The following is a 17,201-nucleotide window of genomic DNA, read 5'->3' on the forward strand; positions in this document are numbered from 1 at the left end:
AGAAAAACATTACCCTTTTTATTGGGGCTGTATTTTCCTCACACACAACAATAAAGTTAATGACAGACATTGTATGAACCATAAAACAGTCATATATTTGGATGCTGGTCAGCTTCAACAAGGCTTGTATCATTTGGCTCATAGATCACGCTTGTCCGATCAAGTATTCTTGTCAGAGAGATCTGACTTGAACTGAAAACACAGATGTCATGTTTCAAAAGCTGAATATAACTTGAATATCGGGAACACTTTTATGCGTGCTTGGAGGCCATTTGGTTTGAGAAATTTCTGCTTAATGTGTAACATCATGCCAATATACAATAATGAATGAACGTGTTCATGGAAGTTCACAATGAGAGTGCTGCTTGAGATGATGCTACTAACAGAGATAAACAAAAAAAAACTCCTTACAATATGACAGAATAGCACTTCAGTGAATATGCAACACTTTTTTCAACTTTTCAGCTTGCAAATAAATAGTATTTTGCAGAATGTGATACGCCATCAACTCTGTGACTCTCTAGCCTTTTGTATTAGTACTACATCCGTAAGCTGCCTTAACTTGAACACCAACAAATACAAATAATGATTGCTGTGTTAAAACTGGAAACATAGACCCAACTGTTCTGATTATAGAAATAAACTCACATTGTAACTGCAAAGTCTCGTGATCAGCTGAATCACTTACAGCATTGAATAATTATGAGGCAAGGAGTTTATTTTTAAAAATCACACTGGCATGTGCCAAACATTGGAACATTGCAAACAGACACAGTATATGGCTCAATTTCCCTGCACAATGTCCCAGAGACCGTTCTCACACCTTGATTCTGTCTATGTAGAGGGGCCATTTGTATATATATAATATAGTTTTAAGAGCGTTTTGTTTGTATTGTCTTTAAATGTTGCACATCCCTACAAATTTGAGGAAATCAAATAACCACAAACTAAATATTTTTCTAGCGCAGGAATACTGGTTGCACAAAACTTAATGGAAATATTGAGGTACCAGTGTACATACATATTGTGCAGAGGGGACATTTTTGCCATGGGGCCCCCTAACAGGTGAATCAGGCTCTGCAGAAAGGGCACTAGTCTCACTCACCCTAGTAAGACGTGACAGTTTTACAAGTCACGTATTCTACTAATTGAAACACCCAAATAAATCAGTTTAAATGCATTTGGGTTTTTGAACAATTGTGTTTACTGTCAATTAGACCTTAATTTCAGCTTTAGCCACTTTTGCTGTCCAGCTGGCTCATAAGACATCCACTTTATTTTACAGTTGATACTCTATTAGCTTCTATATTTGTATTTGGGCTTGATTATTCAGGTTTAGGCTATTGATACACATTTGTATTTGAAACATCGGTCTCAAAAGGTAGGTCACCAACACCGAACAGGAACTTATTAAATGATCGGTTGCATAGTAACACAAACATGATGTGATCATTAAAGATTTTAAATTGCCATCAAATTAAAAACACACCCAGCAGTCTCAATTATTGAACATTGAGCGGCACCAAATTGTATTACTTCAGGTCTATAGAACCCCACAGTGTTTGTATTTTACATCCCTTGTATGATTTAAATTGACAGGACTCACCTAGGTCTGTCTCTTTTAAATGCAATGTCCCAGTCACTTTAAGGTCTGCCCAAACAATTCAGGGATTGGATAAACATTACTTTGCTCTGTCAAGACGTGTCCCTGTTTAACCAGTAGATGGCGCAAATAATCTTCTTTTTCTTCTTCATTGCAGGAATCCAGGCAGCAAAAAGGGACAAAGTGTGCTAAGAAAGAAGAAATAAACAATGCTTTATTTACATAGAATGTTTTACCATCACATGCACGCATGAACAACAGTAGCTTCCACGTGCTATAGTTTAAATGTGATGATTGTAATCTAGGACGGACCTACGACCACATCGATTTCCTGCTCACGTGATCAGATCGGCGGCTGTGGACGTCTGCAAAATGGAGGTGAAGTGCTCGCAAATGTTGCATATAATGTACTGTTTTTTGTAAAATGCAATTAAGCTACTAATAATTGTAACTTTGACGAGGGAACGCCCGGTGTTGTATTGTAATGTGTATCTTCTCTGTAGCTTTAACGCCGCTCATGATTCAGCGCTGTTAACGGTAGCTAACGTTGTGGCTAAGCTAAGCTAACGGTTGTCAAAATTACAATACGGTAGTGTTACAGTTAAGCTAGGTGGTGTCACAACTGGAGAGCTCTTTATTGGGTTATTGTTTCACTTTGACTGTTGACTGAGCATTGTTGCTCGGTTCCCTTACACCCACATTAATCGGTACAGTAGATGGATAATTGGTGGCTTTTGTTGGTAATTACACAATGAACCTGCAGCATTCGTGAAGTAAGCTAACGCTAACGCTAACGCTAGCTGTCAAAGCTGGAGTAGTCCAGCTATGGTTGTAATGGAATGCGGGCCTCAGCCTGACGAATATCTTTTTCCATATAATTTAATATATATATATATATATATATATATATATATATATATATAATGTAGCCATAGTATTTATTGTCCATGCTCTGGGTTTATTTGTCTGCCTACTTTTACACGACAATGCATTTTACCATTAGCTTAGTCTTGCGCTACAACGAGAAACGTTACAATCTAACGTTAGACTGTCATTACGATGTAGTTGCTGACATTATGAATTTATCAATCTGTAAGAGCACACTGTTCTGTAACCGTGCTGTAGGTTTCCTCAACTACATTCCCAGTAACACTATTCACAACTGTAATTATATTTATGTTTTTGTTTTGCTTTTTTTAGGACCGTGAAGCTAAAGAGCCCGAGCAGCTCAGAAAGCTGTTTATTGGAGGTCTGAGCTTTGAAACCACCGAGGAGAGTTTACGGGCCCATTTCGAACAATGGGGGATTCTCACGGACTGCGTTGTACGTATTTGTATTGTAATCTGTGGCAAAATGGCCTCAGATAATCATAAACAACGTAATAACGTTATAAACATAGCTGCAGTCCAGTTAAACTGTTCTCACTCCCATTGTGCATCGTGTTGTTGCTTATAGGTGATGAGGGACCCCAACAGCAAGCGATCAAGAGGGTTTGGCTTTGTGACATATGCAGCAGTAGAGGAAGTGGACGAAGCCATGAAAGCAAGGCCCCATAAAGTAGATGGCCGGGTTGTAGAACCCAAGAGGGCCGTGTCCAGAGAGGTAAACAAATCCCAGACCTGAAGGCAGAGACCTCGGCGATGTTAATGTTCGGTGTGTGTGTGTGTGTGTGTGTGTGTGTGTGTGTGTGTGTGTGTGTGTGCGCGTGCACTCATTGAACCGCTCTGTTTCAGGACTCCAACAAACCAGGAGCCCATCTGACAGTGAAAAAGATCTTTGTCGGTGGTATCAAGGAGGACACGGAGGAGTTTCACATTCGGGAGCATTTTGAGAAATATGGAAAGATTGAATGCATTGACATCATGGAGGAACGCTCCACTGGCAAGAAGAGAGGATTCTGCTTTGTCTCCTTTGAAGACCACGACACTGTAGACAAAATTGTTGGTATGTGTTTAGACCTCAGCGTAGTTGTTAGTAAACATTAAGCAATGGTATGTAAGTGTGTGTTTTTTTTTTCCCTTAAAGCCCAGAAATTCCACACAATCAACTTCCACAATTGTGAGGTCAGAAAAGCGCTCTCAAAACAGGAAATGAGTGCTATGTCCACTGACAGGGGTAAGCACACCATAAAATGTAGAGTGACCAATTTTGTACAAACTGTTTGCAGTCAGTTCGTTGATGTAAACGGCTCTAAAATGTCACCTTTGTATATATCAGGCAGGAGTGGAGGATCTGGAAACTTCATGGGGAGAGGAAGTAATTTTGGAGGTGGCGGTGGCGGCAACTTCGGTCGAGGTGAGTAGTACTTGCATCCTTGAGGAAAGTGCCTCCAGCCTTCAACATACTAATGTAGGAGCATTTGATAGTGATGTTTACATGTCAATAGGGGTTGCAGGATTGACACTCTAAAGAAAGTAAAATGGTTGCACCTCTTCTTTCCAATTTTTCAAGTGTCAGTAAACGACTAAATGGTGCATGGCCATCTGGTAAAATCGGTAAATCAGCTTGATCTAGGGAGGGATAAGCTCTGTTCTGTTGCCTCCAACGTTCTGTGAGCACTTACTTTGTGTTTTAGCTCTCAATTGAGGAGATCTGCTGTCAGACAATAGGAGTATATAAACAGTGTTGATTTCCTCATGCAGTTGTAAGACAACAGACATGCAAAGTAAGTCCGAGGTGACAGAAATGGGTTTTTCTAACATCGCTGCTATGCAGAAATGCATTGTCATGTTTGTATATTGTTGACATGTAAGTATTATCGATATTCTTTGTCATCCACCCTTCTGAAAATGTTGCCTTAGGGTGGACTACAGGCCAGAGCAGAGAGAGAGATTGTTTATCACATGAACCTACATTAGTGTGGACATGGTGTCATCCGTGACAAGGCTTCAAGTATACAACAAATTGGTCACATTTTGAATGCCTAATATATCTCACCCTTGTTTTTTAGGTGACTATGGTGGAGGGCGAGGTGGTTATGGAGATGATTTTGACAATGGTGAGCTCCTATAAACGTTACTGTGATGAACTTTTAACTTGTTATAAAACCGTCTCGATTAAATACTGATGCATCTATATGACCAACATAAACAAGACCATCAGCGAGAAGATTGGCTATTTCTATATAGTTACTCTTGATGCTTGTCATCAGTGCCACCGGGTCAAAATCAGATGAAATCATGCAGGTTCACCAGAAACTGCTTCAGCTCAGAGTCCAGTGGGGCCTTCAGCGACCAGCCCACCACAGATTGACCCAGATCTGGCTTTGCTGTGTGTGGAGCTCAGCCCCCTGCAGCTGCCGCTCCTCCTCCGGCTAGAAGCAGAACAACTTGCACAACAATTGTGTCGCATCTTTAGAAAATGCTTTACAACAGTGTTCTGTTAATACCACTCGTGAGCTATTCATTTCACTGTTCTAAATAAGGTTAAGTTGTACGTTTGGTATGTTCACTGCTACAGGTCCAGGAGGAAATTATGGTGGAGGACCAGGTTATGGAGGGGGCCGAGGGGGCTATGGAGGTGGTGGTCCAGGGTACGGCAACCAGGGTGGTGGATTTGGTGGCAGCTGTGATGGAGGTTACGGAGGCAATGACGGAGGTAAAACAAGTGCTCGATGTAACCCATTGTAAACATGCAGTCTCAGACACCTAAAATCAGGACTTGCCTTAAATACATGACGCTTGCATCTTCAGGATATGGAGGAGGTGGAAATTACAATGACTTTGGAAATTATAGTGGACAACAGTCCAACTATGGACCCATGAAGGGAAACAACTATGGTGGCAGAAACTCGGGTGGAGGAGGACCCTATGGCGGTGAGTATTACCCTCTAAAATGCTACATCCAGTGACATAACATCACAATTTCTCCTGAAGAGTATCCAACGTATTTGGCGGTGACCAATCCTTAACTGCAGGTGGCTATGGCTCTGGTGGCAGCGGCGGCGGCGGTGGAGGTGGCGGCTATGGCTCACGGCGATATTAATTATTTCATGTTTTGGTAAGTTGCATTCAGTTCCACACCACCCTCGTAGCACAGTACAGAGTGAGCCCTTGAAAGTGCAGAATAACTATTTGTTCTATCCTGTATCCATTCAACAGGCTTCAGTTCTTAGCAGGAGAGGCGAGGAGGTGAGCAAAGGAAAGGAATTGTCAGGAAAAGCTGCAGGTTACTTTGAGGCAGTCATCTGAGAGCATTAGAGGAACACAAGTCAGACATTACTGCAGCTAAATCGGAGAAGTTTATGGAAGAAGGACTGTAAACACAAGACATGAGTTCAGATGATACTCTTCCCTAATTGTGATAGATGTTTCTCTACCCAGCTATTTTACCTTTTGTGCGTCTGAAGTGTGTGTATTGTGCCTATGGTATCAGAGGTAAAGAGTACTTTTTTTTTTTTTTTTTTTTTTGTTCTTTGAAATCAGTTCTCAATATCTTATTTTTCTTTTCTTTTTTTATACATGGGTTAGTTTTCTTCTGGTAAATTTAATCTTTTGTCTTTTAACCTGGTTTTTGTCATATAGCCTAGTTAAATCAGGCCCTCAAATGAGCTAGAATTTCAATTTGTTTTTGTTTTTTTTGTTTTTTTTGAAGATATTATGATTGCCCAATTGCAAGTGTCAAGTGTATTTTAATTTTGTATGTGAAGCACATTATGTAAATCCTTCGTAGTACCAGTGTCATCAAATACAAGAACTCTGGATTAGAATCAAGGGAATCCCTCACTCTTCCTGTTGCCAGAAAACAGAATTCTAGATTGTTCGAATATTTTGATTAGAAGAAAAAGACTGAATAAAATTGTTTAGTAAAGTAACATGAGGTTCAGTGCGTCATTGGTTCAGAAAAAGATCAAATGAGTTCTTGAATATCTGTTGCTTGCATATTGTAACTGTGAAGTTTAGAAAATCAGCCTGTCCAGAACTCCCTCCTCCTTTTGGGAGCATAGTGTATGTGTGTGTATATATATATATATATATATATATATATATATATATACATACATACTTGTACAAGAAGAGTCCATGACAAGGGAGTTTTGGGTAGTCCTTGGGCAAAGGTCCATACACCATTACATACAACTAGTGTTGAGCGAATAGGATTATAACAGCCACAAGCACCTGCAGTTGGGCCCTCAGCATCGCTAGTGTGGAAGATTGCAGATGACTGTCAGACAGGACGCCTTCAGCCCCAGCACAGTGGACCAGTCAGCATTTTGAGAGAGAAGGGAGAAGGCAGCATCGAGCACAACGCCCATGGAGGAAGCTTGCAGTGTCGTTCCTGGTAGTGAGCATCTATCTCTTTCAAGGCTAGCTAAAGACCTCCAGCAGCTGGTGCTGGCGAAGAAAGACTAGTTCCTGGACACATTGGAGATCCCGTTGAGTCAGAGATACTGCAGTTTTACCCGCAAGTGCTAGAGTTCAGACATTAACAAGAAAAGGGAGTGAGTATTTCACAAAAGGCTGACTTAAGAAGATGAAGCAGGTAAGAGTAACCACTTTGCTTGATTTGCAGATGTGGAAAGAGGCATTCTCTTCTTGCTGAAAATCTGTAGAGACCTGATAACATGGAAGGTTCTGGATGGGTAAGACTTTTTCAAAATATTATCCAAGGCTGATCATATTGTAATCTTACAGTGCACATGGTGATTATACGAGGTGCAAGGGTTCTTTTAAGGTAAGCCAAGCAGGATGACATCCAGTATTACTTTGACCAGAATGAGCCTGAGACCTTCAACACACTGACTGGAATACCTTGAAAGCAAAATATGTTTCCATGTCAGAGAGTCTTGATAAAGTTGACAGTGATGAAACACAGAGGTGGAAAGAAATTGCCATGCTCTGAAACAGTGAAACAGTATTTACACCCAGTGGCTGCTTCATTAGGCACACCAATACAATGTATTACAATTTAATACAGCAGGTATGCCAGAAATTTCTGCCGTTGACTCAATTCAAAGTTGAGTTATTTATTTATTTTTACATTGTTAGAGGTGTGTATATTCAATTACATGTTTATTACTGAGTTAATAGTTAATAGTGGTGTTGTAACGGACAATATTATATTGAGACGTGCTTTTGTGTGGTGCGTTTTTGTCCTCCGTATTACATACACTGAAGGCTGCCGTAGTCCAGTAACACAACTACTAACTATAACCTCAGTGTTAAAACATAAGTTAAATAACCACTTTATGACAGTTTTAAAAAAGAACATTATAAGCTTCATAAAAGTAGATTTAATGGCACAACAGTTGTATCGGATTGCATTAGATTGTATATAGGTACCTAATAAAGTGGTCACTGAGTTTATATACGAATGTCAAGCCATCACTTGTGTCGCACAGTGTTGATATGTATGCAAATAAGGTCCTTGTCAGTCTAGTGCAAATAAGCAAAACAATGTCATAATATGCAAGTAACTTTCATAGAGCAGCAATTGGAGGTGATATAAGTATAATGTAAAAATTAGTGTTAATATGCACTTTTATAATGCAACATGAAACCTCAACATAATCTCCCCAAAGAAAGAAACAAAATATATGTATTTACTTGAAAGGCAGTCGCATGAACATATGGAAACCGTATCAAAGAGAGGTGCTGTGATCACAACTTGAAACTAACCAACAGTGGTATGACAAACACAATATATGTAGAGTATTTAGTATATGAGTATTTAGTTGGCACTCTGTCCAAGAAGTGTAAGCATAGATGACTTTTCAAAAGCTAAACATTTTCCATTAAGTGCAGACATTCTGTCCAACGCATCCATTCAAAATATGTTGAACAATAATAACTCCAGACTCTACTGTTTGTAATTCCTGTTCTTGAAGATGTGCCAGTTTTACAGGAAGTGATTCAACATGGTAAATTTAAACATGCATTCCCAATTACACATCTTAATAAAAGAATACATTTACATTTTGGATAATGTAACATCTTTGAGATTGATGCACATCTAACATTCGTTTTAAACTTACGTATGTCCGTGGCAAACATGTCGCACTCTGTCAGTGGTTGTAAAATGACCCCCATGAAAAAACCGAAATAATCCTTGATTACCTTCTGTAAACTCTATTGCATTTGAAAGTATTCATATTCATGTTAGGGTTCAACACAGGTCAGGCCTACTCAGTCGGAAAAATGGAGAAACAATGCCAGCCGATATGTTTCTCAATCGGTTGAAGGATAGTGTTTCTGCAGGGGAATGTAGAACGACCGACTCTATTACACAGAATAAAGTGGTGCAAAAACACACCAGTGTCAATAAACGATGTTTGCCAAACAGTAAGATATGTTCAGTGTTTCTTGTGCTCTTAAATAAAGATATTTTCCATGACTTGGACTGTTTTATTTCTGAAACAATATACAGAGCTGTAAATATTTGTATTTATTTTTGTAAAATATAACTGTTCTTAATGTGTATTTGATTCCATGAGTCTCTCGCCAGTTTAGTTCGCCACACACACCCTCTGACAGTTTGTCGTGAGAGCAGAAAATGGGCTTGGTGTTCAAAGGTAGTGTTTGTGTGGGGAAAGTGCACGGAGAGCATATACTGATTGCGTGGCGCTTCACCTTTGTATATGCTTGTCCGGTTTGGACCATTGTCAAGTTGTCATGCATGGTTTCCCACTGAGCATACTTACTGTAGCTCGACAATTGTACTCTTTGTTGTGTGACATAATGAATGCACTGGGTGTGATTTCTTTTTCGAAGGGAGTTATGCCGTATTAAAAGATTTAGGTTACTGTACAAACAAGCTTGCGCAAATAAAGCAAGCAGATTGTAAAAGTGGTTTAAGGCTTTTGTTTCGGTACGGTATTTCTTTTCTTTACTTCTTTGTAAGCCCTTTAGTAGAGCCTTCATGTCAAGAACTGACTTGAACACGTGGTAAGTTATGTAATGGTGCCTTTGACTATACTGTACATCCATCTGGCATCAATCTGTTGCGGGCCAGAGTACTACACACAATGTTCTTTCAGTAAATAAGAGGCCGTATAGCTGTAGGAATACTTTATTGAAAAGCACAGAAGTCAGGATTTTATAAAAGAGCTTGGGCAGCAAATCATACAGGGACAGTTATAAAATATGAGGAACAATGATTGAAACAATCAGAAATATGATATATACAATATATACACACATACAGTAATCTCATAAGAAAGTAATGTTTATATTTACAAACAATATCGGTTAAAGAATCTGAGTACAAAAGAACTAAAATATCAAAAATATTCCAACATTCAAGAGAAGTGCGCAAAAACTATACAATAGTTCTGCAGAGCTACTAATGCTTTAAAGCTGAACAACTAGAAAGTTATTGCATAGTATTACTATGATAATGCAGTACCATATTACAAGGGAGATAGGAGGTTGTCCTCGCTCTTGAAAGTCTTTTTGATGCGAGGAACTAGAAAGACACTGCCGTCCGTCGACTGCTGGAGGGAGTAGTCGGAGGGGGAGTAGGAGTTCCCCTTCTCGTCCCTCAACATGCTGAAGACCTCCAGGTACAAGCTGTTGAGTTCCTTCTTCATTTCCTTCAGGTTTGTGATGTTCTGGCTCTTCTCGCTCAGCAGACGGTCCTTGTCATCCTTCAGCGAGTCCAGGTTGCTCTCGAGACCCACTATGTTCTCCATCTTGCGTTTGCGGCAGTTCTGGGCAGCCACCTTGTTCTTGCCGCGGCGGCGTATGTCTCTGACCAGGGCCAGCTGGGCCTCGTTCAGTTGGTGCTTCGACATCATCTCGTTGAAGTCGTCAACAGGCAGATTGATAATCATGTCAACGGTGAACGGGATTTTGAGGGCCTTGGCCCTCTGCTCGTCTCTGGAGAGACGCTTTTCCGAGCGTTTCTTCTGCTTGTCTTTGGTGAAGGGGGTGCTGTTGTGGCCGTTCTCCTCTGCCGGGTCGGTCTTGTATTGTTTGGGATTCTTTTCCTGCTGCTGCTGTGGCTGCCCTGTCGCTGCAGATATATAAATTGCCGACTGAATATGATCAGGTTGGAAATTTAGTGAGAACATGTCAGTGTAGTCAGATTCAACACTGCCGGGGTTGTTGTCCATCTCCTCCATGTCTGAATCGCTGTAACCAAAGGACTCGTCTCCATGCAAAGACTTCCCAGGTGAACTAGCGGTTGGGCTCGTGTTTGAAGAGATTCCTGAATCTGAGTCTGGCATTTCTGCCATCAGATTATGTTTTCCTCTGTCAAACGCATCTCCAGACGAGAGGCTGTAAAGGTCCACTGGTGTGAAGGGAAGCTTGTTTGGGATATCAGACACGGCGTTACTTCCATTTCCTTCAAGGCCACTGCTTTCTTCCAGAACGGCGTTGGGGTAAAACATGTCGCAGAAACTTTCTGCGGTGAAGTTAGCGTTTAACTGAGGAGCTTTCTCCTTCATCTGGCTGGGATTGTCTGGTGGGACCATGCTGGGAACAGAGCCATCGAATGTATTCATAAACGGTGCAGGACAAACATCTAAAGTGCTTGTTTCCCCGTCTGTGTGATTCATGGGGTAAAAGGTGTAGTTTGGATTCTGCACTTCAGGGCTGTTTGGAAGAGGATAAGTTGTGGTCTCCAGTGTGTCTTCCATTTGCATGCTCAGGCATTCCTAGAAGAAAAAGATAAAGAACCATTAAAGTGAACACAATGAACATATTACAGTACAAGTTTAGTTTAAAATCCAAGATGAGAGTGATGCTGTGGGTGCATGTATATTTATGTGCTCATACATACACCTTCAGTTTCTTCAAAAACATGGTCTGTGTCACATTGTGATGACTGACTCATCGACATACTTACTTATCTATTATTATCTAAACCACAAGGTTTCATTCCTGGAGCTTTTAGTAATGTGTTTGTTCAAGTGACTATTTCACAGACAATGCTGGTAGAGCTGGGTGCAGCACAAGACCAAATAAATATCTAGTTGTTGAAATAGATCAGAAATCACCAATACCAATCTCCCAGCTTGCAGTTGCTGAAAAGTTAAGCGACCACATAATCTTTACAAAGCAGCTAACAAGAACCTCCTTTTTTTTTTCTTTTTTTTTTTTTTACAATTTAAAGTCTTATCAGCAGCTAACTAATGCAACGCTATGTAAGCTGTAAGGTTAGGACTGTAGTCCAGCCCACAGTGAGAGGTCAAGGCAACAAAAGCACACGGCTCCACCCATTAGCTAATGCAAATACGAGCTGCCTCAAAACAAAACCAAGAAGGCAGCTACTGAGAAACTACTGTGCACAAATCTTAACATTGATGCCAGAAAGTAGAGGTTTTACTGCAACACCCTCTCTGACCAAGACGTCTGCTCGATGATTATAGATACTGCATCGCCTCTTGGAACACCCACCTGTCTAAAAAGTCTCAGAAATGTAAGCTAACCACAGTGGAATGGGCCAGTTGCACCTGTCTCACATGTATGAGACCCCATTCTCACAGAGCAACAAAAAGGTGTTTGTCCTCTAATGCCGGGCTCCTGCCCCATTGATGCATTTTTTGAGTAAAACACCAAGCCATTGATGTGGTAGAATCCGTGTATTATACCTGCAGCTCAGGGAGGGACAAAAGCTCCATCCAGGCCTGCTCCAAATCTGGGGACATCCTCTGTGGTGGTGGTGATGGTGGTAGTGGACCTGGGGAGAGGGTGACTGGCGGCAGAGACGGCTGCTCGGGGGACATCATGGGTGCTGAAACAGCAGTTGTGTCCAGGCAAACGGAGGTGTTCTGTCAGACAAACACAAGAATATGACAGTTTTACACAAGAATAAGACAGTTGTTGAAGGCTGCCAGCTATGTGTAATTCAATGTTATTACCTCAGCTTCCTCTACAGGAAATGTCTCAGCCAGTAGCTGCAGACATTCGTCAAATGACATGGCATCATCGTTCTCTTCTGTGAAGCTGACATCCTGCAAGAAAGGTTCAAATACATGTTAGACTTTACCATCTTTCGTCCTTTGTGGCACACCATCTTTTAAAAACAGCGAATACATTTATATTTATAGAACTTATGTCTCTGTAGAGTAGCTCCTAGAGCAGGATACGCCGATGCAAAACTACAGAGCCACCTGTGTTTCAGTAATTACACAGGACGAGTGGTTACCTAGCTACGACACAGCCGCAGCCTATCAAAAGAAGTGGGAGTGGTCCACCTCTGACATGAGTAATGACGGCCGCGTGCAGTACCTGTGTAACCTCTAGAGGTGTGACGACCGACTGCAGTGGGGTGCTGGGTGGCAGGCGGGGCATGTACTCTCCCGTTTCCTCGTCGAGCTGTAGCTGTGCCAGCAGGGCCTTCTCCTGCTCCCGGTCCAGATGCTGCCTCTTCTCTTCCTCTAGCTCCCGCTGCCTCCGCAGCTCGTGTTCTTTCTGACGGTGGTTGTAGTCAAACACCTCACGCCTGGCGCCGAGATCAATGTCCTGCTTCCACAAGATGTCGATCAGATCCATGTCCTAGAAAAAGAGAGCCGCAAATCAGTTTGGTGAGTTGTGAGCCATGCTGTGCTGCAGCGAGACCGTGAGCAGCACTGGAGTAAGGAAGAGAGCGCCCCGCTGTGAAGCGTGGCTGCTGCACCTGCCACACCCTGTCCCTCAGTATCCATTCACTGACAACAGCACTGGCACTAAAGTCGAGAGGGAGAAGCCTCATGAATAATAGATGCACTTCTCTCTTTCTCCTGCCGCCACACGCCAGCAGAAGTCACGTATCCTCACTTGATACTCTTTCCAAGGGAAGCGATCATTACCCATCTCATTACATCGAGGTGTGAATTCATGGGTCTCGTTCAAACTCACAAAGAGGGCACAATCTCAGTCAAGTTTTTGCACAAGTGACCTCATGATTAGTTCTCTAAATAAGTTCAATCACAAACATTCATGTCATATTGAATCAGGAAGTTAAAGGTTAAAGTATCTGTTGTTGTTTTTAAGCAAGGGAATATTATTATGCAGTGTTTCTCCTTTGTTCCACATCCTCTTTATAGAACCACGGTTCTGGGAAATGTGTTCTTTATTGTTTTCAAATGACAACACAGTAATATTCCTTTAGGGAGGTACAAACAAACACAATACCGGATAAAAGGCCGTAGATCTGTTGCTGGGTACAGACCTCGTTTCCTTGTTTTCCTTCCTGCGACAGTATCTTCACGTAAACAACCACAACTATGGATACCTGACCTCAGCGTATTCTGTCACAACACTGCACACATTATTCTGTCCTACATTTAGTATATTGAGTTCTTATTAAGCTGCTGACAATACAGAACGTTAGACACAGCCTTTCCTGTAGATTTCCACTACACTGGTCTGAATGTTTTTGCCTTTTTTAAACAAGAATGAGCAAAGATAAACTCTGCTGCTCTCTTCCTTGGCTATTTTACACAGAAAGTGTTTACAGAAGGAAACCATTTCTCAAGGCTCAGGGATGTTGCATAAACCCAAGACACTGGTTCACAAGAACATGTCTGAGCATGTGACTTGTGTGTTTGTTCCTCAAATTTGTGTGTAAACTGAACTTATGGGAAAGGCACTTTAATGCTTGTAATCAAGATGGCCAGACAGACATAGCTAGGGGGAAGCAAAGAAGGACCTGAAGGGAAATAAAGCACAAAGCAGAATAATACACAATAAAGAGGATGTGGAACAAAGGAGAAACACTGCATAATAATATTCCCTTCTTTTGATTTTTTTATATTCAAAGGAAATGGAGTATGTGGTAAATCTTCATGAACTCACAACAATAGCAAACAAGCATCTAAATATATTCCCAAAACCTTGTTGACACCGTTTTTCTGACTACAGTTGTAGCACTGAAAAATAAGAACCCACTAACCATCTTTGACTCAATGTTGCATCAGACGCATGACCGCTGAAGGACGACACGTCAGTCAGGCTGCCTGCTATAACGGAGTGAGGGGTGAGCAGCACACAACCAGCCATTATGGCTTCTGAAGGAATGAGGAACTAGCCTAAAGTGTCTAAGTGGGACATCTGGTCATCCATGTTTTCCAAACTAATAAACCACATTCATGTCTGTTTGTCACACACTACAAACTCATCTGACAAGTCAAGCAGGTTCCTTGTAGAACAATGTAATGGCTGTCGGTTATACAGGGAAGTTCAATAAGCACTTTCACTGTCACTGATTAATTTAGCATTTACATATTGAATAACCAAACTCGCTGGTTTTGTAGTCCGATTGATGCCAAATCGACTGTGTAAATGTATAAGGTCTGTAAGATCAGGTTATCTGCTTGGTATCAACAACATGGCTATCGCTGTCACAAGACCTGAATTGGCACCAGAACAAGGAAACTGGCTCATACAATTTCCCGGACCTCTCTGCCACACAATACACAGCTATGCCAGACAAACAACAGGCCTTTAGTTTAAAATAATGACTCAACATAGAGATCAGACACCAGACAAATTATAACACACATATTAAACAACACATATAGACACACTTTGAAAACAAACAGAGCTAAGAGCTAGTGGCCCCTCTGGCTATCAGACTGGTTGACAGAGGAGCGATACAAAGTGTTCATGCTGTGGGTTGCTCATTTACCCTTCTTCATCTTAAACAAGGGCCTCAAAGGGGACCTGACTCCAGTGGTTTATTACAGCTTCTTTCCCCTCAACTCGGTGGACATCCACCCTTAACCGAGGATGATGAAACACAGCAGCACATGTTCCAGAGCAGCCCTTTTGACCCTCATCAGTCAACCGTGGGCTTCCACTGACCCTTCACTTATGACAGATTTAACCAAACACTTAAGATGTATCACATGAGAAATAATCCCATATTCAAACATCTTATTCAGTGTGTACGACCAATAACAAGTAGCCTATAGTTGTGGTTCTTTAACATGTCAAAATACATTGAAAAAAAAACAAACAAGCAAACACTGAGGCAAAAGTCTGGCCTAGATAAATGATTCACCACGGTTACAGGCTTGTCTATATCAGATATGGTAGCCTATCACATGCTTTGATGAAGAAGGAAGGGGGGGCTGGACAGTTACGAGAAATAGGCTCACGAGATTCATAGATTACCAGACAAGTTAAAGATACATTGTTATTTTAGTCGAAGTAACAGCTCCAACACTAAGATGGCAGCCTAGTTTTTAATATTATTTTTCCTGGTTATGTATCTTGCCGAGGCAAACGTCACATGTGAATGACTTGCAAAAGTGAAAGCTGTATTGAGGAGCAACCTTAATATGTCTATAACTAAAGAAAGCCAGGCCCACGGTGTATTATGTGTGATCTTTTCCCCCAGCTGCTATTTCTACATTATAACCTCTTAACTGCGCAATAACCAGGTTGTCACTGCGTATTGTCCAATTTGCTATAGCGAACATTAAAAAAAGTTCACCTGAACTATTGTGCTTTTAGAAGCGTGTGAAAGGCAGTTAGCCGTCAATGTCCAGCGATCACTTTGAATACATTCTCTATTTACCTGTTGACTGGAATGCATCATCTCCATTTCTATCATCCTGGAAAGCTGGCTGGCCGTAAAGACACGCCTTATGATTGGTAAATGTGTGTGTTATTCCCTTCGGATGGCAGATAAAAATGGCGAGAGGTCCAAAGCAGATAGAGTCCGTCGTCGCAGCTGAGCGGAGAGAAACATTGCCTCCTTTGAATCTAATGAACATCACGGAAGTGATGGCCCTGCCCACTGACCGGCGGCGCCGGGATCGTCCCCCTCACACCGGCCTATGAGGCGGGGAGAACTGCGCGTGTGCATGCGCGTGAAGCCCGCTAGGTCGAGCTGATGGAGGCCTGAAAACACTGGTTACAAAATAAAAACACGATGCACAACATATATATATATATGTGCACGTTCAATTTGTAATAAATCTTAAAGACGAGCGTGTAAACGTGATTGGAAATGAATCAACATGATAAAACAAACCAGCACTGGTTGTCTGAAAACTATTAAAGTCACAACAAGTTACACTTAATCTTCTGAGTGTCACCATTTCTAGATGCCAAAAAGCCAGTTTATATGTAGGCCAGTTTATATGCAGACCTATATATGAAAGTAAAAATAACATAATCGTTTCTATTTTAACTCCGCCATCAGAAGAGTTTTGATTGGTGCATAACGCCCCCTGCTGGTTAGGGTTCCCAGTGTGGAGCTGGAGGCCCTGGGGCCCTAATGTCCCCGTGGAAACACTGAAGTCATCCACTGATGGCTGGGAGATTGTCACAAAGCTTTAAGGAGACAAATGTGGGCTTTGGTCAGTGGTGGAAGAAGCATTTAGATTGTTTATTTAAAGAAACAACAACATCTGCAAGTTATATTCCTGCACTTACAATTGAACTTCAGTAAACATTAGGAACAGAATGGAGCCAACTTAAGTAAGCTATCTACACCAAAAGTAATCATGATGCTAAATGGTCCCTGTCAGTGCATATTCTTACATTGTTGGATCACAGTGTTTGATGCATTGACATGCAAGCAGTACTTGTACTTGTATTACTTGTACTGTAGGTTGAGGTGGAGCTCATTTTAACTGCTAACACTAACACTTTTGGGGTTAGTTTTATCTATAGCAATGCATTGTGTTTCATTGGCTTTTGTACAAAATCTAAATCTGAAA

At 41.4% G+C, this 17,201-nt stretch overlaps 2 protein-coding genes across 4 annotated transcripts; one reads left to right on the forward strand and one right to left on the reverse strand.

Annotated features, from left to right (window-relative positions):
• Positions 1 to 1,765: 1,765 nt before the first annotated feature.
• Positions 1,766 to 15,490, forward strand: hnrnpa3 (heterogeneous nuclear ribonucleoprotein A3). 3 transcript variants are annotated; one of them, XM_031858363.1, is made up of 11 exons: positions 1,766 to 1,981; positions 2,804 to 2,926; positions 3,059 to 3,205; positions 3,337 to 3,547; positions 3,629 to 3,718; positions 3,821 to 3,898; positions 4,554 to 4,601; positions 5,063 to 5,200; positions 5,296 to 5,418; positions 5,520 to 5,602; positions 7,115 to 15,490. In XM_031858363.1, the coding sequence occupies exons 1-10, from the start codon at positions 1,976 to 1,978 to the stop codon at positions 5,585 to 5,587; spliced, it is 1,032 nt and encodes a 343-aa protein (XP_031714223.1). In that variant the 5' UTR covers positions 1,766 to 1,975; the 3' UTR covers positions 5,588 to 5,602; positions 7,115 to 15,490. The 3 variants fall into 3 exon arrangements, with proteins under 3 accessions (XP_031714223.1, XP_031714224.1, XP_031714222.1); XM_031858364.1 differs by lacking the exon at positions 7,115 to 15,490 and adding an exon at positions 5,704 to 6,418; XM_031858362.1 differs by lacking the exon at positions 7,115 to 15,490 and having other exon boundaries at positions 5,520 to 6,418.
• On the reverse strand, positions 9,595 to 16,258 carry nfe2l2a (nfe2 like bZIP transcription factor 2a). The gene is made up of 5 exons (XM_031858361.1): positions 16,052 to 16,258; positions 12,778 to 13,044; positions 12,408 to 12,500; positions 12,138 to 12,317; positions 9,595 to 11,201 (listed from the first exon to the last, which is right to left on the reverse strand). Exons 1-5 carry the CDS (start codon positions 16,085 to 16,087, stop codon positions 9,951 to 9,953), a joined length of 1,827 nt encoding a protein of 608 aa, XP_031714221.1. The 5' UTR covers positions 16,088 to 16,258; the 3' UTR covers positions 9,595 to 9,950.
• Positions 16,259 to 17,201: the final 943 nt, after the last annotated feature.

This window comes from Anarrhichthys ocellatus, unplaced genomic scaffold, assembly GCF_004355925.1.
Source record: "Anarrhichthys ocellatus isolate YVR2014 unplaced genomic scaffold, GSC_Weel_1.0 scaffold20, whole genome shotgun sequence".
Classification (NCBI taxonomy): Eukaryota; Metazoa; Chordata; class Actinopteri; order Perciformes; family Anarhichadidae; genus Anarrhichthys; species Anarrhichthys ocellatus.